The sequence below is a fragment of the Bidens hawaiensis genome, unplaced genomic scaffold, assembly GCF_021521415.1.
Source record: "Bidens hawaiensis isolate Kalapana, Puna unplaced genomic scaffold, B.hawaiensis_p1.1 tig00034991_1, whole genome shotgun sequence".
NCBI classification, from domain to species: domain Eukaryota; kingdom Viridiplantae; phylum Streptophyta; class Magnoliopsida; order Asterales; family Asteraceae; genus Bidens; species Bidens hawaiensis.
In genome coordinates this window covers 113,668-135,820 of record NW_027496062.1, presented here as the reverse complement: position 1 = coordinate 135,820, position 22,153 = coordinate 113,668, and the positions used below count along the sequence as shown (strand labels likewise).

Genomic DNA, 22,153 nt, shown 5'->3' with positions numbered 1-22,153 from the left:
TCGCCTCCATTTTGTAGCCCTTCATTACAAGCCTTATAGTACCACATTTAGATAGATTAAAATTATATACAAAATGTAGTAATTTTGTTTTGAAATGTGATAATAGGATGATTATGTAACTGTATAATAGTCTCTCTTTGTTATTATTTTTATCAGGGCTCTTCTCGAGAATTTTTAAAAAAATTTAGACCGAAGACGAATTTAAGCCTTGAGTAAAAAGTTTTTTTATTGGGTTTAAACAATTAATTTTTAAATAGATTTATATGATTATTATTTAGGTTGTGCAATTTACTTTTTCTTATCTATAAAAAGAGGCTTAAATTAATCAATCACGCCAACCAAGGTGATCAGATCAGGAGACGTCGCCCTCCCCGACCCCTAAAACCCGGCTCTGATTGTTATATATGTGTTCTTGACTTAAAATTAGTTTTATACAAAAAGTATTATTATATTATATATATAAAGTGTATGTTTTACAACATGAAACATCTTTGACTTGTTTTGAATAAAAAAGAATACCTAAAAGTAGGTTAAAGAGGTTGAGGCTATCTATACAACACATACAAGTTGTGTGCGTTTAATTAATATGTTTTTTCACTAAAAAGCTTAAAAACAGTTGCATGTTGATCCCGTATAGAACATGCGTTTTAAAATATGAAACATTTTTTAATCGTTTTAAATTATAAGAAAAGGCGAAAAGTAGGTTCAATGTCCATGACAATGACCGCCGACCCCGTACCACAAGGATAGGTTCACCCCTGTAAACGACATACACAACTATTTGTGGAATTTGATTCTCATGCTTCCCTATTGAAAAAGTAATACTATTTCAAACTCAATTCACATAATCATATGTTTGACATGAAACATCTTTAAATCATTTAAAAATAATAAGGAAATAAAAACTAAATGAGTTAAATCCAAAAATCACTCTTATGGTCAATATCATTTTGCATGCTTGCCCCATGTGGTGCTTTTTTTTTCTTTTTTTTTATATTTTTTTTAGATATCACCCCAGTGGTATGCACTCTTTTGTGATCAGAACCGGTCATTAAATCAAACTTTGATTTCTATTAGAATTCATTTGAAAGACCATACTACCCTATAATAATAATAATAATAATAATAATAATAATAATAATAATAATAAACAAAGCCTTTATAATAACGGTCTGCAACATCGCCTTCTTAATTTTCACAAACTCATATGATAATATGTCCGACCATCTACAATCATCAATGGTGTCGTAGTTTTGCTGGAGTAATAAGTTATAAGTTACAAAGTTGTAACTTATGACTTATTTACTCACAACCTTTATCTTTCCAAACACCTTAAAACTTATAAGTTATAAGTCATAAAGAGATAAACTAAGCAATCCCAAATACCCCCAAAGTGTGTTGCTGCCGGAAAATGCAAGGCATTGGACGATTTGGATTCCAGTTGCCAGAGAAAGTCGTATGATGTTAGGGCTCTCTCTCCGATCTGTTTATTGTCCATAATATGAAAAGTCATTCGTGGTGATGTATGGGCTCGTAAGTCTCTCTCCGATCTTAAGTTTCATATGATGATACGCCAGCCATCTCCAACATCGACCTTAAACAACCACTGCGATCTATCTCCCTCCAGTACCTCTCGCCGCTGGTAACCATACCTCCCAAAATCATATGCACGCAACAAAAACATATGAGATACGATTTTATGTGGTTTTTAGTTGTTGATTTCAACCACTTTGTGCCTTGATATAGGAGTTAACTGCACCATTGTAAAATACCCAATCTGAGATGGTTGTGGTGGTGGCTCGAGCGACGGTTATACTTGCTCATGATGACGTCGTAGGTTATGGATGGGTAATACACACCAAAGGTCATGAAGAAAAAAGTAGGTCGGGCACCATCGACGTCGAAGGCGGGCTGGGGGGGGGGGCTGGTGTAACATCTATGAAATTTCTTGCATGAATCACTAGTCTTTTGTACTCATATTAAATAAAATTTTCGTATTACATTTAATGTTGTGGAATCATAAGCTATTTATTAATAACATTATCCTTGTAAGTGCAATTATAACATTCTATGTTCATCTCATTATATATACGTTTAATCGTTAACATGACATGTTGAGTCAGAATGCCTAGATTAATCTATATCTATATTATATATAATACATGAGACATGAGAAAATTAATACACCTTCTTTTTAAGAATTTTACAAATTAATCAACACTTAGTACAACCACAATGCATCTATAGTAAGGGTAAACTTGTCCAATTAAAAAAATCAAATACGGTTAATGATAGTTACAACATTGTCTCCCCCCCCCCCCCAACTTTACTTAACTTTTGTAAATTCTAAAAATATTTATAGGGCTGCCCCCTCATCTTTAACGCTCTATTTATCAACTTTATTTAATTTTTTAATTTCTTCTATATTGTTTAATATATTATATTTTTAAAAAAGGCGAGCATACTGTTGCGACGTGCTTATTTTTGTTCACGTTTCGATGTAAATTTTATTCAATATCAAGATTTAGGTTATTAGGTACAAGTTAGTGGAACATTAGTATACAAGTCAATAAAGCATTATTTAAAACTTAACATGTGTTCATTCTTTAACAATAGTAACAATAATGGTACTTTAACTTTACATAACTTTTATTATTTCAATGAATAGTTACATATTTGTCCCCTAATCTTTATCCACAAATTTAATAAGTTTATTGAATATATTGTGTTTAAAAAAAATCTAGAAATACCATTCAACATGCGTTTTTTTCGATATTTTGATGTAAATTGTATTCAATATCGAGATGTAAATTATTAGTACAGGCTTTTGCTTACCGAGGGTTCGAATCCCTCTCTTTCCTTACCTTCACCTAATTTACCGATCTTACTAACCACAATAGATCAAATACCAATGGATGCAACTATTCCAACAGTTAGACATTTCTTTGATATAGATTCTCTAATAGATTCTCTATTTTTAATGGCTGTAGTACGGAAAATACTGTTAAAGAAAAGAGTAGACAAGGAATGAAAATATCCCTCTCGGTCTATGACACCTAAATGGAAGAAAAATCCGGATCAAACCCTTATTTATCTTAACCTTAGGTTAATTTACTTTGCCGAAAGAAGTTTCTTCATGTATGTTTTACAAATAATCAAGACGGGCTCGAGTTTAAGATTTCAATTATAATTTCAAGCTGAGTTGAGTAAGCTTAGTTGAAGTTCGAGTCGAGTTCGAGCTAGCCTTGGATCGACTAGGCTTGGCTCACTAACAACCTTTAATTGTTGTTCCCCGCTGCATCGCACAGCCGCCTGACTAATATTTTATAACATGTAACAAAAATATTTAGTTATTACTAATTTTATACTTAGTATTTTAATTAATCTTGTAATTTTAAAAAAGCATTCTAAAACATTCTAACTTAGCTTTGTTTCTCAAGTTTAGTTTATCATTCTCATTATTTTTCAGACCAAATCTAATTCTCGGTATTCTCTCTAACATAATTAAATAAGTTTTTATATGTTTTTTTTATTGTTTCTCATATATATTTCTTTGATTTTTACCTTGTTCTTATGAATTTCTTGTACTTTTACTCTTATGTTCTTGAGTATTCTTTAAAATCTTCATAGTTGTTCTTATACTCTCATCATGATCATCAAAAATTTTTAATAAAAACCTTAGCTTTTGCTTAAAGATTATGATGATCTGGTTATTCAAAGAAACTATAATTATTTTTTAACGTCTTGGATCGCAACTAAAGTTTTTCCAATAACAACTATGAATATTCTTATGATTCATTCTTCACGATCTTTAAAAACTCATAATCCTTTAAATATTGCCATAGTTAAGTAAATATCGTAATATTTTCATACTAGGTCCTTATAGTTTTCAAACTATCCATATCACATCCTAAAATATAATATTTATACGTTAAACCTTATGCTTTCATAAATGTCAATAAACATCCAAAACTATAACTTTTACACTATGAACCCTATTTCTAAATGTATATCATTAAACTATATGATATTACACTTTTAATCTCGTACTTTCTTATTTATCAAAACTATTCTAAAACATCATGAGTTAGTATACAAATAGAGTATAAACCGGGTATGTATATATCGGGTATATATTGTAACACCCCGGCTTAAGCGGAAGCGTCTGAGTGTGACATATAGATTGCTCAAAATACATGTGACACTATTAAGTGACAATATTATCATTAATTGATTTAAACATCATATACACAAGTTTTCAACAAAGAATTACAATAAATAATACAACTATACAGTTTGTCCGCTGTTTGAATAATCTAAATCTAGTGTCTTCTACAAGTATCATCCTCTAATGTTTTTATCTGTAGCATTAATATAAAATAAAAGGTCAACTAACAAGTAGTTTGTGAGAATCACACAGTTTTAGTATACATAGATAAAAACCATACAATTCTATGAACATATGTAGCAACGCAAGTAAGGTCCTTTCCAGTTGGGGACAACCAACGTACTCGGATAATAGCACAACGCACGCAAGGTCCTTTCCAGTTGGTAACAACTAATATACTCGGATAATAGCACAACAAGTAAGCAAATAAACACACAAGTCCATAATACGAATTGTATTTTGAATAAAGAATACTAAGTAAACGTTTGAATAAGATATATATGCTGCCCCAAAAATGTAAAAGTGTTAAAAAGGGGGTGTGAGAAACTCACCTCGAAATCGAAGATAAACACGCAATAAAAGCCGAAAGCACGATAACGAAATCGAAGCAACCAAAATTGCGTTAAACAACCCGAAATGATTGAACTTTTCGAACTATAATTAAAACAAAGACAAAAATATAACTAACGGGAGTGAAAAAGTTAACTAATTAAATTTTAGGATTAACCATTATTTTAATGTATTTTATTAACATTTTATATTATAATATTATATTTAAACTTTACTGGCATTTAACGAACTACTTTAATATTATTTGATTAATAATCTAATATTAATATGGGAAAAATACGAGGCACGAATTTTGCCGGAAATTTTATCTTGAAAATCATAAATTTAACGATTTGCATTTTATAACATTATAACTTAGTGCTTATATGAAAGTTATGGTATTTACGGGTCATATCTCGAAAAGAAACAATTATGTTGTTGAATCAAAGTTAACAAATTAAAGGCTTAATGAAATAATTTAAAGTAATGAAATTATAAACTAATTTTAAAGGTTTAACGAAATATATTATTTAAATATATTCCAATTAATAATTTATTAATTAATAAGGGAGTTTAGTTATATTAACGAAGTACGAATTTTGACGAGATTATGTCTTGAAAACGTTTATTTAAATGAAGGAAAAAGTTAACGAAACGGAAATAATAATAAAATATTAATCAGGTTTTATGAAACTTATCGAATGTGAAAAAGTTAGGTTTTAGATGAAAAAAGATAAAATTTAATTTATAATAAATTTTATTTAACTTAAAAAGATTTTTATTTAATTTAATATAATTTTAACAATTAAAGTTGGTTAAGATACTAAAGGAAAAACGTTTTTAAAAAAGGTAAAGAAACATAGGCCGACCCAGGTTCGAACTGGGACCATAATTAAAGGAACAAACCAGCTGAGCTAGCATGTTTATTTGTAAAATAATAGAAACAGAGATTTATGTAATAAACATTCCAGTCATTATCTTTCTTCAACCCTAGCCTTTGAAATCTGCTAATCCGTCCCGCGTTTAGTAAAATTAGTTTAGGGGTTTTGTTTTACGGCTCAAGACGATTCTAAAGCGTATAAAATTACCTGGAATGGTTAAGATTTGACGATGAACGACGGTGGCCGGAGTAATAAACTTGGACGGTTGATTTCGTGTATTTTGAGAGTATAATAGATTGAGTTGAGGTGTGGTACAAGTTTAGACGATTGTTTGCGACTTATTTATAGGATTTAATTGAATGTAGGGCGTTTATTACTCGTTATTGCGATTTAATTATTTTTCCGGCGGAAATTGTGGTGGGTTACGAATTCAACGCATCAATTAGTTTTAATATACGTTATTATCGTTGATTTGTCATTGCCGTTATAGTCTACGATCGTTGCAAGCCGCTAATTGAATTATTATACGCGTTTAATGGAGTTTTGAAGGTCACCGGTTTTGTTTTCATGTCGCCGAAATACCGGCCTTGTCGCCGGAAAAACGGACCAGGGGGTGAGGGAGGGTTGGGATATTATTTTATTAATATAATTTGAATAATTTACTCTTATCGCCGCTCAACTTTCAAACTATTTTAATACCATATTTAATATAATATTAACATCTTAGTCCTTATACTTTGGAATGTATTAAAAGACAATAAAAGTTAAATACTTGGAAAATTCTCATTATACCCGCAGACTACGACTCGTTAAACCCTTAAACAAAACTTGAAATTTCAGAGTTTCGATAATTGAACGAAATAAAAAAGAAACGAACAAACGATAAACATGAATCATCGAGAATATTATATTAATAACAAACGATGAACAAGAATACGCGTAAACGATAAAACGGGTCGGTTTAATGAATACAAATAAACATTGACAATTAACAAATAAAAATAGATGAAACGAAACTCGATAATATAATACACACACACATTTATAAACAAAACTGAAAATTCGAAATGAGTCGGGTTTTCGGGTTTGAAAAGTAACGAATGTTACATGTATGCAGATGACAAGCAAATGGTTCTGTCTAAGGCAAGAGTGATGCAAATAATCCCATTGGACCCGTGACTTTTACCTCAGAATCAACTTGCTGGAGGTCATGCTCTTGGTTTAAAACATTCTAGTATGCGACGACGCTCTAAATAATTTAAATCAAAAACTTAATCTAGGACATCACGTGATCGGGTCAACAAGTTTTTTTGTGTGCTCAAGTTCAACCAACAAGAAAGGTGAGTTCATAGCTATTTTTTTAAATGCTTTTATTCATGGAGTGGAAAACATGCAAACTTATATAAACTTATTTGTTCTATGTTTAATTTATTCATGCTATTTGATTTAAGCTTTATTCATGATAATCATTTTATGTGATTATTACAAGTGTATACTTAATCGCATGTACAACCATTAACTTGCTAAGCCCATAGTAGTATGATGATAGAGCCGCCCACTCAGACCTCGAGTAAAGGCCTGTGTGTTTAGAATCTGAGGATCATTAAACATTAAATATATTAGCCTAATCATGGATTAGACGACTCACTAAACATGTCAGAGGTTTGATTGTAATCATAAAAGTATAAAAGTAACTTAACACATATGGTATGTTTTCAATTTAATACTCTTTTTCCATTATTTTACTAAAACCCATGTTCTCACCAACTATTTTTAGTTGACACTTTCGCATATTTTTTAGGTAGTGGAAATTAAGAGATGAAGATTGTTGAAGTTTCACTTAAGGGAAGAGTCAGACATAGAAGTCATGAATAAAATGAATTATGTCTTGTTTGAATAGCATATTGGTTTATTTCAATAAAATAAGAGTTTTTACATTTAATACCAAGTGCATGATTTCAATCTACACACAACCCGACGTTTTCGCCATCGGCCGAGGTGTGTGACAACTGGTGTGCTGTTAAAGATGGGCCAATGAGGTGTGATGTTGATTAGGGTTTATGGGTTCAACTTATTATTATTACTATTAAATCAGGTTTAGTGTGAAAAGACGACTTTGCCTCTCGTCACGTCATTTTTAACAGTCAAAACGAAAGATGGTTCTAGTTGCAAGAAAAAAAAAAGTACAGACCACCTAGGTGATATCTGCAAGAAAACACCACATGGTGCAACTTGCAAAATGGTTGACCAAATGATAATTTTTGCAATTAGCTCAAACTAAAATATAGGTTAAACGGGGGCGTTTGAATATTTTAGTTAGTTTTATATGAATCACTTAATATATTACTTAAGTTGGTTGTTAAGGGGAGACTTTAAAGCCCAAGTTAAAGCGCTACGTCATGATCACATAGGTTGTAAGGCTTTAACCTTAAAGCCCCATTGTGGTTTAAAGCCCTTACCAGTTACCCAGCACTTATGTAATTATTATTGAATTCAGCCCCACCAGCCACCCCTTTACTGGCCATTAACACACTACTGACTTCCCGTGACTGCGCCTCCCTTATTGCCCTGGCACAGTGTGCCAAGCTTTTAAGCTGTGCCATGTCACTGTGCTGCCCTCTTTAAATCCCACAACGACCCTCCTTATAATTATTGTATCAAGAATCTCCACGCATGTTGCCGTAGAATTCGAACGCTAACAGGCTAGCTCAATGCGGTTGGGTACGGTCACGACATTCAATATAGCAATTGAAACAGAACCTAAAAAGTAAGTTGTAATATAACCAATAAGATATCGACGATGTGTGTTTTACATTGGTCAAAAACACAAAAATGAATACTAACACTCGTTCCAACTATGCAGATATAAGTACCGATGTCGGTCGGCCAGAATCAGTTTGGTTCATCATGACACTAATACATTATCGACACTACTAGAGCCTGTATTAATAAAAAAAAATCTATTTTGAATATAGAACTTGATTTTCAACATTGTTGGCCGGAATTTAAACCAAATTTATACATGAAACAACAAAAACAAATACTAGCACCACTACCGAAGTTATTCGAATTGTATAGGTTCGGTTTGTAGATTGATTTTGAACAAAAATTTTTCAAAACATAGATTAAAGTAAGTGTGCCACAACAATATATTCATAATTTAATAAAATGTATCAATACATTGTTAAAATAACAAAAAGTAAATATATGAATGTAAGCTTTACTAAAATGTACGCTTGTGTGTTGAGTACTTAAAACGATCTGCATGTGTTTTACATCAATCGAAAAAAAAACGCAAATACTGCTACTGGAACCGATGTTTGGACAATATCGATTTCATTCGTCACATGTACGATATGGTAACGGCATACTTACAGTTTATTACACAAAAAAATTACCCTATTTCGAATACAACTTTGTTTTTAACGATAAGTATGACAAAATGTGAAGAAAAGCTAATATTGATGATATTGATTCTTTTTGTGGGTGCATTGCGACAAAAATTCGATCTATTCATAAAACAAAAAATAATGAAAATTGGATTTTAATAATCTCACATTTTTGCAGTTGAGCGATACTAATCTGCGCTGAGTTATTCTTGCTATCAATCGCACTTTTCACACAATTTTTTCTAATTGGACCACTGTTGAGAAAAACATAACTCCATTACGTTTTATCCATACTTCAAACTCATGTCTTAGGACTTTTGATCGAAAATATGATAGTCAATTAATATAAAACTAACCTTCAAACGATGAAAAAATATCAAAAATTAAAGTACTAAATTCTAGGCCTGGCCCAAGAAAACATCACTAACAGGTTTTCTGGCCTGCTATCACTCTTAATTTGAGTATTTGACCCATGCTAATTAACACAAGCAGTAACCCATTTAGCCAAGCCTGCTACACTTTATTTTCTTAAATTGACAGAAAGCAAAATCAGCAAATACTATTATGGGCCTTGTGATTGTGACCTAGCAATATATTAACTTTTTTATAGATGTAATATACATTATGCATTCAAGTTTTATTTTATTTATAACTCCGCGTCGTCACAAACATATATATAATGGTGCGGTTCCGGTACAAAAAGTCGTCTAAAAATGATATGAAGCAATAACAAAACAGCACATGTACGTTTGTGTGGGTATATATATGCATATGCATACAACGTTAGCGTGCATAAAAGTCACCTAAAAATGGTATGAAGAAATAACAAAACAAGACGACACATGTACGTGTATGGGAATATTAAGAATAAAATGTATTTTATCCTGAAACATATTATGTCTATAACGTTAATTTGCATAATTATGTAGGTGTATAGTAAAGAAAAAAAGAAGTCCACAAAGGAAGAAGCCTTTTACCTCTTCCGCTTAACATTAACTTTCAATTACCTGTTTGCTCACCAATATATTAACGCCCAAAGGGCACAAAATGCGGAGTCCACCCACATTTCAACTAATCAACCTTATTAGTTTTTTAAAATTTTTAATAATTTGTCTATTCATTTTCCATTACAATTGTTTTTAAGTTGGTTAGTTAAAGCTTATTGTCTGTGTGATAACGACGTGACGCCTATGTGATGCTTTAACTAACCAAACCATAATACAGTCTAATGTTAGCAATTCAATTGATTTGATCGAAGTCGGATTGCTTTGCATGCTTCTAATAAAAAGTAGATATGTACTTCAATGTATTAATTTAACACTACACAATCGAGCTTTATTTAATGTAGTGCACACAAGCTCGAACCAAGCTCAGGCTCGTTAAGGTTTCTCTTAAAATATTTAAAAGCCATTAATTATAAATTAATTATTAAACACGAAATAATCCAGGCCCGAACCAATCTCGAGATTGAAAATGACTTACAAGCCAAGCTTAAGATTTAAAAAAACTCAAGCTCTCAGAAGTCAAAATTAGCCGAGCTTAAGTCTAGTCAAACTAAGGCTTAGCTTGCCTTGATTACACCCCTGGACTTAATTAGCCATAGGTACAAAATAAGAAAAGCCACCATTGCATTTTTTTATGCAATTCCACCATTTTTTCAACAGCAATAACTTTATATATGTCTTTATTAAAATATTTATACCATGAAATATATCATGAAACCAACCATTTCATTATTTATTAGTAGACGAGCGATATACCTATATAAGAAACAATTTAGTATTGATGCATGTAACGTGCATAATTATGCCTGCGTATAAACATAGTCGGATACGCTATTGTCATGTATCGTTCAGATATAAACACTAAGAATTTGATCAAATTAAAGAAAATATAATTCAGAAGACTTAAGTTATGCTTTTGAACTAAAGTTCGGAACTTCTTAGTATGACTTCGAATTATTCCGAAAAGTTCTCCAGAACACTTCAACATCACTTGAAGCCTAACTTAGGAGTTATGGGAAGCTTCTGAACTATCCAACACATATGTATTATTTAAATGCACAAAGGATCTTATTCCATCGCTAGCTCTAGTGTATGCGCAATATTTTAGAAAATCTTACACAACATCTATGCATTCAGGGACTACGAAGGTAAATTTAAACAAAAGTAAGTTTTGAGTATGCGCAGAAAGGAGGTTATTACGAGTGCTGGGCTCTTTTCGGTTTCTTTTCAAGGCCATTAGGTGCAAAAATGGACTTACTAAAAGTCTGAAACCCGATAAGACACTTTGGTCTTTGTGGATCCCGGCTATACATAGCGTCTAGTACAATGACTATAAGGTTACCAAAGAGCTAGCGTTTGAAGGTGCTTTTCAAAGCCTTAATTGTAGCATAGCTCCAAACCTTTATGCGAGAGGTACGGTCCTGCAATCAATAACTTGTAAGCTAGTTAAACCATCACCAATAAGGAACTTAGAAAACATCTAAAAACATGCATAGTCGGCTGCCACATCAGAAAAACACTTATTCTTTAAAATCTCTAAAACCTTCACAATAAAAACACCCAAAAACATTTTCACATCATCACCAACTTTTACATTTATTATAATTTATAATATATTCGAAAGAAAGAATATGCATTCTTTAAGTATAAAACCCAACCCATGGCCCCACCCATATTCCCTTTTCTACACAAACAAGTTTTTATAAGACTCTTAAGAGGAAGAATTTATCATCCAAAAACTTCTCAAGAATTTAACCCCAATGGCTATGCGGATAAGAATCTTCACATAGGACATAAAAAGTCTAAAAATCCCTTATTGGGGATGGTCTTATGCTTTGTGACGAATGAATCAGATCATCATGTCTTTGCATCGTGTCATGTAGAAGCGTATTTATGGTGCAGGACTCGTGCCTGGTGCGATTTTGTTTTTAACCCGGAAAACATCACTTAAACACTTAATTAAAGACATGATCTTGGCGACCACGATCATGAAAACTAAACTGAAGGATTGTTAATTATTGCTTACACATGTTTGTTATTGTGATTGTGGAAAGCAAATCTTTTAATATCATTAACAAGGACATAAACCCTAATCTATATTATACCGAATAAGATTTCAACTTTTATAACTTTTATAAATAATAATAAGAGTAAAGTGTAATTTTCGTCTATATGGTTTGTCCAAATCTGCGATTTTAGTCTAATCTAATAGTTTCAAATTTACGATTTTCGTCCCTGTAGTTTCATTTCACTTGCAATTAAGCCCGAATTCACTAATTCTGTTAAGTCTGATTGTTAAACCCATTAACGTGCCCTTCATGTGGAGACAGTTTTGTCCATCACGCTAGGGGAAGTCTTTCTTTTCCAGTAAACAATACCGAATAAGATTTCAACTTTTTATAGCGCTGTCATAACGTGTCGGATACGATATGATAAGATACGACACGATAACTAATTGTCATTTTTTCCAAACACGAACCTGTTTAGTAACAGGTTAACCTGTTAAGACCTGCTACAAAACCTGTTTAAATGCACAATGAATGATACATGCATGTGTAACGAAACCAAAATTTTCAAAATGAGCATAAAAGTCTTAATTTATAGATAATCCATAACATATTTGAAACAAAAACTACAAATCCATAGCATACTTGTAACAAAAGACGAGAAATTCATAACATGCTTGAAACAAAAAACCGTATAAGCAAATCATAACATCTATAGAAAATATAATATCGGCTTCTGTTGGGCATTAGTGAAATGTTGTTCGTAAGTACGACTATAGGTTTAAGACTTTAGGAATGTATATATGTATTACTTTTTTTTAAAATAAAATCTACACAGGTTACTAATAGGTTAACAAGTTTTTAACCTGTTAGGACACGAAACTTGTTAAACTCAAACCCAAACCTTTTAAAACCCGTATCGTGTTAACAAGTCCGTGCCATAAATTGACAGCCCTAACTTTTTATAAATAATAATAATAATAATCAAAACCAATGAGTACAAACAACAATTTAAATAAAGTCAACACAATTAATTCCCAAAATACCCCTGAAAACCCTAATCTTTTAGCCTGTGTACTGCACTCCTACAAAACCCATGCAGGCCTGTTGTTACTGGCTCTACATATTCACTTCACAAGTGCATGTATTGTAATGTAATAATTATGTATTCAAACTTCCCTAAATTATTATCATAACTATTATTCATTCACCTTTCCAATAATCTCCACCGGCGGCTGATATTGATGCCTGCAACTGCAGCAGATGATGATAGCAATCCGCCGCCGTCGGCCGGTGCTCCGGGTTCTGATCCAAACACCTGTTCTGCAACTCCCTTAATGCTTCAGGCAAACCCATCAACCCACATGTCTTCAGCATCTGTCCAACACCCCACACGTCCACTTTAACCCCATGCATACCCCTACCCTTCATCTCTGGTGCCAATTGTCTCCCTCCTGCCGCCATCTGCGGCGCACTAGCCGCCTCATCGAACCCGATAATAAACCACTCGTGATCTCTATCAACCCTTTTCATAACTTTATCCCACCCTAAATCACGATGCATGAATGAAAGATCATGCAATGCAACCAACGCCTTCGTTACGTGTTTTAGCGATTCAACGAGTTGTTCAAAGGTTGAAACCTTTGATCTGCATCCTCTGGGTTTGAATCCTAAAGTTAAATCTTGTTCAGATGAATGGCAAATGTATTCTGCATGTGGGATCCTATGATCAAGAAAATCATATATTTCTTTAACAGTTAGCCACTTTCCTTTTGTGGGAAAAACCCTAGTCATGTAGTTTGGTGATAATTCAATAATATTGTTGTCCTTGCCCATATCGATTCGTTCGAAGTCGCTGTATAGGAATGGTTTGTTGATGTGTTGGATGTTCGCACAGCGATTACCTAGTAGTGATAATAAGCCCGCGATTCGCCAGCATGGGACCAAGGCTTTGATTCGGTCTCCGGGTGTGGATAAGTCGATGGTGCGTAGATCGGTTCGGATTAGTGTATCATTAGTTCGACTCAATGCGCAAAATGTGACGATGGAACCGATAGCATAATAGCCTAGGATGTAAGGAAGGTCTGCATAACTCCATAATAGTTTCTTTACTAATAATGAAGATGGATCAAGATTATTATTATTATTATTGTTATCTTCTCGTAATCTATCAGTTTCTTCGCCTCTCCACAAACAAAAGTTTCGTACGAACCCAGTTACATTAGGCCATTGATCTTGTATCCCAATGTTAGATAAATGAGAGGGCTTTCGAATGAATACCATGTCGAGATTACTGAACTTGGAAATAACACGATTGATGCAATCATCCCAAAGGCCAATGAAGGATTCTCTTGCGGTTGTGGTTAGATTTGGGTTTGATCGAGCGATCGGGCTTAAGATCTCTAATGTGATGGATCTACAGTCCAATGGTTCAGAAGAGGTGGTGAAGAAGAGTTCTTTTCCTTGGGGAAGATCGCGATACAAATCTTTTCGAATAGGGAATCTGAACTGTTCTGGTGGTGGTTCTTGTAAGTACCATGGAAGATCAAGCAAACTTGGTAGAGATGATGGTGGAACATGAAGACAGCCCAAGTAGTACTCTGTTGGATCTTGAAATTCCCATGATGATGTTATAGCTGTACAATTAAAGAATATTAGTTTGAGAAGTTAAATCTTTTGAAGTGTATTATTTAAAGTATATGGTCTACAATTGTAACCGGTATATATGGAGACGTAAGGTTAGAAATTAGAATGCTTGCATGATCCAAAGATACATGTAGCTATTGGCAACAAAGAAGACGAAGAGGACGATAAACCGTTCATGGCAATCTTGTTCATGGGTTTTTCCTCAAAATGATGCTAGTGAATGCTTGTATGATCCGAAGACACATGTAGCTATTGGCAACATACAAAGAAGATGAAGAGGACGATAAACTGTTCATGGCAATCTTGTTCATGGGTTTTCCTCAAAATGATGCTAGTGAATCAAGCATGTTCATTGACAACCGTTGTTCCAATCACATGATCAGACAAAGATGGTGTTTACAGGCTTCGTTGACGCAAAACGAGTAAGTAATGGTTAATGGTTTACATGGGCGATGGCGAGTCATGAAGTGGTTAAACTAGCATTACCAAACAGGAAATGCAAGACTCTTAATGAAAAAATAACAGATGAAAGTGCAAAGCAATTTATGTCAAGAAACAAGGTCCTTCCATTTAATGTTACACAAGATCATATAAAGTACCAGGGCTATAAAGATGAAGATACTACCCTATGGAACTTAAGCTATATCGGACATTTAAATAACTAGGTCTTCAACTACCCACCGATAAGGATATGGCCAAAGGTCTACCAAGAATTGAGGCAATCTCAATTTGTGAAGGATGCATGTATACTAAACAAGTAAAAAGACCATATCCTCAACATACATGAAGGGCCACACAGATACTTTAGTTAGTCCATGCTTTATGGACCAACGCAAACGTTGTCTCTTAGTGGAAGAGTATTTTCTTTTACTCAAAAGACGATTATAGTGGAACAAGGATTTTATTTTACTCAAAAGATTTTGATAAATTCAAGATTTTTAAGGCAAAAGTTGAAAAGGAGGCGAGTTTTGATCACACATGTTTAATGAATGTCATTATAATGAGATGAGTCAGGAGTTGACATCTCAATACACAACACAACAAAATGTAAGAGTAGAACGACGGCTTAGATGGCTCGAAGCATGTTGCAAGAGAAAAGCTTAATAAACCAATTCTAGGGAAAAACTATAGCAAGTTAGCAACCTTGGTGTGCCTACAAAATTTGTCTCCTAAGACGGTTGTGATAAACATTGCACGAGGCATGGCATGGCATGGCATGGCATAACTGATCGAAAGCCTTTTGTTGGTAACCTTAAAAGTGTTTGGTGCAAACAAAGCCTATGGTTTGATACCACCTCAACACAGAAAGAAACTGAATGCAAAATCAAGTATATATATCTTTATTGATTATTGTTTGCAGTCCAAAGCATATTGATTATACAACACATACACTAAAAGTGTTGCCAGCGTGGGGATAGGCTAGGTCACTAATTGGTAGAAGTACATACCTCTTAGAGGGGAGCTCTCCCAGGCATGTAGTAGTTTAGATTTATTGGCTTAAATTAGAGTAAGAATAACATTTGTCGTTTCAAAAAAAGAAAAAAGTGTTGTCATAAATCATCATGTTGTTGAATTTAATGAGAAGGCAAAATGGGAAAGTGGTTACACAAATACTAGCACACTAATATTACTAGGGATGAAAAAGATGCCGGTATATATGACAGCAAGCAAGATAGCCCGAGTAGTGGGACTGTTTCTAATAATAATGCCGCTGCATCAACATAGAAGACATGGAAGAAAACTGTGCATCCAGTTCAGACGGGTCTAGGTCCGCAGGATCGGACTCATGCAACTCGGGTTCAGATTCCATCTACTCAAGTTTAGGACCACTTAAAGCAAGAACACTAGTTGATATATATAAAACGTGCCAATTTGCTTTTGTCACTTACAGAACTAGAACTAATGACGTATAAAGAGGCTGCACAAAAAGGTTAATCGCAAAATGCAATTGAAGAAGAAATGAAGGCACATGCTAATTAAACATGATACTGTGGTCATTGGTTTCTTTTCTTAGGGAAAAGAAAGGAGTTGGTTCAACATTGGGAATACAAGGTAACCAACTAATTAACCTGCAAGCTAATGGAAAAGGCAAACTCAAGAATTTTTCCATTGGGTTCAAAAATTTGTCAGTCAATTGTTGATCGCTAAATGTTAATTTTTTTCTGTCGATTCGGGCCAGTCTTATAAAAAAACAAACTTTTCGGTTCAGCTTTTATTTTGATTTATAGGTTTATCACATTCTTTTCTTAATTACCAGTATAAACTCAAAACAAACAATAAGTTTAAAATGTAATGGGTTTAGTGTTTCAATGAATCGTCGTTTTTTGTGACAAATTTAATCATATTATCGAAAGATTTCTAGAAACACAAAATCTGAACTTTTAGTCTGAATTGGTTCATTGTTCAAAACTAACCCATGCACACTCCTACAACCGATGGCAAATTGGCAATAGGTATCTCACCGACCGTGGATTAGTATTTAGTTTGAAAATTTGGGTGGGGAGGCTGATAAGTTAATGCCATTTTTTTTATTAGATTATTTTTTTAATTTGTAAAAATTGATGGGTTAGATGGTTTAAGCTAAATTAATTGTTTAAAATGGTTATTTAGTATTTAGATTTAACGGTTAATGAGTTTATATATCAAAATTGGTTTATATATTGAATTATTTAAATAAAATGGGTTTAGTTGTTCTACATTTGCTAATTAGTTTATATAATTATATTTCTATAATATTAAAATTTTAAATATTCTTTTAGCCAATGTCAATATCTTATGAATTCAGGTTCAAACTTTTATAGGGAATTGGTATCAAAATTTCTTCTTCTTTTTTTTTTTGGTGTGCAGGGGGGGGGGGGGGGGGGGAAGGTTCACTCAGGATTATACCGCATACATTTATATATTCAAGGAAAAAGAGAGAAATCATGTGGTGTAGTCGCGCCCCATCCTCCCTAAGTCGGTACGCGGTTGGTTAACAATCAAGTCAAACACATGGGTACACTAGTAGCTTTGCTACAAAGGAATATACAAGAGTATGGAACCGATTCCGAGGAAACATTCTTACTAGTGGCAAGGCTTGTAACCATTCTTACTAGCTCATAAAGGTCGGATTTGGTACTAAATGTTTCACTTTATGTAATGCGCGGTATATGGCATTCCTAGATTTGAAGAACAAGTTTCAATAACATGTGGATGTGTATTGTCGGAACCAATGCGCTTGGTATATGGTATGCTAAAGGTTATAAATTAATCTTATGGGATCTACCGAGAGTGTGATTGGGCAGGTTCGTACGAGGATAGATGAAGTATATCAACAGTGGATCATGAGTGGTTTCATCAAGCTCAAAGAAATATCATGTGGTAGCGTTACCCACCACGGAAGCGGAGTACATTGATAACAAGGATTGTTGCGAGTCAAGCAGTATGGTTACGAAACTACTAGATGAAGGATCCCAAAAGCAAGGATAAGCAACAAAACTCTTTTGTGACGATAATTCAGCATTTTGTTTTGACAACCAATCAGCACAACACAATCGCGGAAAACATATTGACATAAATACACTAAGTCCGAAATCTAATGAAGAAAAAACCGGTTGAGCAAGAATTTTGTTACACACAAACAATTGGCTGATGATATATAGAACAAGGTGTGAGCCGCATATGGACAATTTGGTTATCTAAGAACAAGGCTTGGAATATAACATTTACTAAGTAGTTGAAGTATGACTCAAAGTACCAAGATGACGTATCGGGTGGCCGTTCGAGTGGAAGAAGTTAGTTTGTTACCAAAATATAAGAAGTTTGTTACTTGTTTTTAGTTTATTTTTTATATCTTTGTCTGAACACATATCAGAGTCAATATTCTGGTGAATCATTGACTTACATGATCTATTTGAAGGCTCTAGAGAAGGAGCTTGAGGTCTCTCACCAACCAAACCTATGAACCAAAAAAGAAAAGAAAATTAAAGTTTCAACTAAAAGAGTAAAATCATATAATATTAACTTAATTATAATATGCACATATATATATACCAGGAGGATGACTTGACTTTCTTCTGCCAAATACTTTGACTTGCTGACCAGGAAGAAATCTATCAACAGAAAAACCTCGAAGAGGGGAATTGGCATCTTCAAAAGCCTCCAAAGTACAAGCAACCATTGCATCATCCAAGAAAGCAAGTTCATCCGCGTTTAAAAAGCTTGTACCTTGAACCTTAACTCTACCTCTATGATGCTCACCATCTTCACCCCATACACTCACTTGTTCTTCCCATACCATTCTCACTTTACCAATTCTCCTCATTTCCTTTGATGATGATGATGATGAAGCATCATAATATTTACCATGAAGATACCCTTGATCACCAACACCCCTTCCTACAATGAAACCTAAAATATCAATCTAATTAAATATTTAAGCACATGTCAAACACATAAAATAATTCTAATAATAATTCGGTACCCGAATACGATAAAGGGATATCGTCGTCTCGCGGCGAATACGAGAAAGATTTGGTATCCACAATAGCTAACCGAGAATCCTGACTTCCACCTCCAGAGGGGGAGTTCAAGGGAAACGGTGGGGTCCTCATACGAGGACCCATAAACTGTGCTAACTCTTGGAACACCTCCTCATCAAACGAAGCGGGAAGTCTGTGTAACTTCCGCTCGTAAGGAGATAATCTAAAGTAACTCTTTCCGATCTGTTCTCTCTCCCCACCGCGCTCCCACTCGTAAACTTTCCGAAACTCACCCAACATATTATCCCACTTTGTACCCGCTGTTTTAGCGTCTCGGTTCACCCCGTTCCGGTTTAAATATTCGGCAACTTCCCGGTCTTTTGCGGCTCTTGTTTTTCCTCTACCCGGTATTTGAACCGGTGCTGTTGGACTCAAAAGGCTTGGTTCCATGTTTAACGGATTTTCGGATGCCTGATCTGTTCCGCTGCTGCCACCTTGATATTAACATTTCATTAACTAATTAACTAGTAGTATTTACATAGAAAAAAACATCAGGCAACAAGCTACAGCCGCTAAACTTTGTGATTAGCGAAACTAAATCGTTTGAAACCAAAAAATACTGCAACAAGTTGCGGTTGCTAACATTTTTATTAACATGTCATTGACGAATAGTATTTACATCGAATCAAAAAATAGACAACAAGCTGCAGCCGCTAAACTTTCTGATTAGCGAAATTAAGTCATTTGAAACAAAAAGAAAAAAGAAAAAAAAGCAAACAAGTTGAGGTTGCTTACATTTTTATTAGCAAAACTAAGTCGTTAATTAATATTTCATCAAAAAGTAGTATTTATATTGAAACAGGTAACAAACTGTATCGCTAGCCTTGCGGATTGGCAAACAAAGCCTGTGAATTAATATTATATTAAAAGTAGTATTTACATCGAAAAAGAAAAAGGACAAGCAAGTTGCAAGTTGCGCCGTTAACCTTTTTGTTTAGCAAAACTAAGTCGTTTTAAAATTGCGTTCGTAATAATTACCTTTGATTAGCAAACAAAGCCGTTTAATTAATATTTTATTAAAAAATAGTATTTACATTTAAACAAAAAATAGCTGACGGACAAGTTACAATAATCTTTTTTATTAGCAAACCTAAGCCGTTTAAAAATTACGTTAATAATAATAATAATTACCTTGGTATTGAATCCTCCAAGCTCTAGCTAGCCACAACATCTCATTAGGTTTCCAAACCGGACTCACATATTTACCTTTCCTCAACTGTGTGTAATGATGTTCCACCTCCGGCTTGCTGGTGGTATCCAGCCGTGGCGACTGCGAAGGAGAAGAAGCAGTGTCCGATGAAGAAGCAGCAGTGGCAGTAGTTAAGTTGGTAGGGTTTTGTTTTTGAGTTGGAGATGGTAACAGTTTCCATTGGCCAGTGTATCTTGGTCTTTTAGGGTTTAGTAGTTCTGATGAAACTGGTGGTGGAGAAAGAAAGGTTGGTGCTCCGGTGATGGTCACCGCCGGCGGCGGTGGTGGTGGTTGTTCTTCTAGGGTTTCTTGAACAGGAGTGGAAGGTGTGGTATGTTGTGGTTTATTGGAGTTTATGTCACTCATGATGTTATTATTATTATTATTATTATTATTATTATTATTATTATTATTATTATTATTATTATTATATGATATGATAAAGATTACAATTACAACTTTGTTGTTACAGAAATCTTGAAAGAGAAACGAAACAAGTGAACAGCATTTAGTAGTGAGAACTAGTTTAGTTTGATGTCTTTGATGGTGTATGAATTGAGAGTCTTAAATGGAACGCTAGCTGGTTTTAAACCTAAGTTGATAATGGTTTCTGGGAATTGGATATGGGGGAAATTTAAGTAGTAAAAGCAGAGAAGAAAATAATTATTATTTTATATTATAATATTAAAATAATAAAGAAAGAAAGAAAGAAAGAAAAGTCGAGAGATTGTGGAACCTGCTGTGAATAAGACCTATCAGTTAAACACTTCACACACAATATTAAGAGCTTTATTAGCACAAAGAAAAGTGAAAGTGATGATTGTAGAGCTATCAAGTCTTGTTTCTTGACCTTATTTGATCAGTTAACACTGATCACACACAATATGCTTAGCTTGTTTTTTATTGTTTAAATTTACATGTGATTAGTGAGTGGACATTAGCTGAGTTGGGTGTGTTTGTGTTTGGAGACAGTGAAGAAGTTGGGAACAATGTTTTATTGATGTTTGAACTTTTACAAGTGAAACGGTGATAAGCTACGGAGGTTTTTGGTAGTAAAATTTGTTCAGCGAAAAATGGAGATGATGGGGACAGATCGAATCAGGGGTTATAACTCTCTCAAGACTCATTATTGTTTTCTTTTTCTTTTCTTAGTGTTCTTGAACATCATCTTTTCTCTTTATTATGTTTTGATTGATTATAAATTGCGAGTTTACAACTCAATATGTATACTATCATAACGAGCTATAAGCTAATACTAATATTTGAAATGATCAACTATTATTGGTTTACAGATCATAGCAACAATTACATCGAAACAGAAGGCAAGCGGGTAACAAGCTACGTCGCTGCCCCTTTTTAAATTGCAAAACCCAATCTTTTAAAACCAGATTTGCAACCTAATAACTCACTAACAAAGTCATCTCTAGCTAATAGTCTTTGTTGCTTGGCATGTGGAAAGCCATTGGTCATATGTGAAAAAATGAGAAGATGGTAAGGGGGGCGTGAAAGATAGAGGAGGGAAGGGTGTCGTTCTACAAAGGTATGAAATGACGGGTTATATGAGATGGGATCTCACTCGTGAATACGGAGGAAATAGATGGCAGGTAGCTAACGTGAAGGCGAGCAACTAAGAAGATGAAAGAGTTAATGATGGCGTAAAGTATACAAACACTTTAGCCAATTACTGATATTATTATCCTTCAAACTAGTAGTAAATTTTTCTTTCTTTATTTTCCGTCTTTTCTCTAAACAAGATTAAGCGCATTGAGTGTTACTTTCGAATTTTTTAACACATCCGCTT

The 22,153-nt window shown here is 33.8% G+C and overlaps 1 protein-coding gene across 1 annotated transcript; it reads right to left on the bottom strand.

Annotated features, from left to right (window-relative positions):
• Window positions 1-13,200: 13,200 nt before the first annotated feature.
• Window positions 13,201-20,718, bottom strand: LOC143586796 (uncharacterized). The gene is made up of 5 exons (XM_077068267.1): window positions 20,286-20,718; window positions 19,106-19,522; window positions 18,676-19,020; window positions 18,527-18,580; window positions 13,201-14,633 (listed from the first exon to the last, which is right to left on the bottom strand). Exons 1-5 carry the CDS (start codon window positions 20,716-20,718, stop codon window positions 13,201-13,203), a joined length of 2,682 nt encoding a protein of 893 aa, XP_076924382.1.
• Between the last annotated feature and the right edge of the window lie 1,435 nt (window positions 20,719-22,153).

Coding starts and splice junctions, on each gene's coding strand:
- LOC143586796 (XM_077068267.1), bottom strand. CDS start 20,718: ATGAGTGACATAAACTCCAATAAACCACAACATACCACACCTTCCACT. Junction 19,021..19,105: donor TATCCCTTTATCGTATTCGG/GTACCGAATTAT, acceptor GTTTCATTGTAG/GAAGGGGTGTTGGTGATCAA. Junction 18,581..18,675: donor AAAGTCAAGTCATCCTCCTG/GTATATATATAT, acceptor TTTGGTTCATAG/GTTTGGTTGGTGAGAGACCT.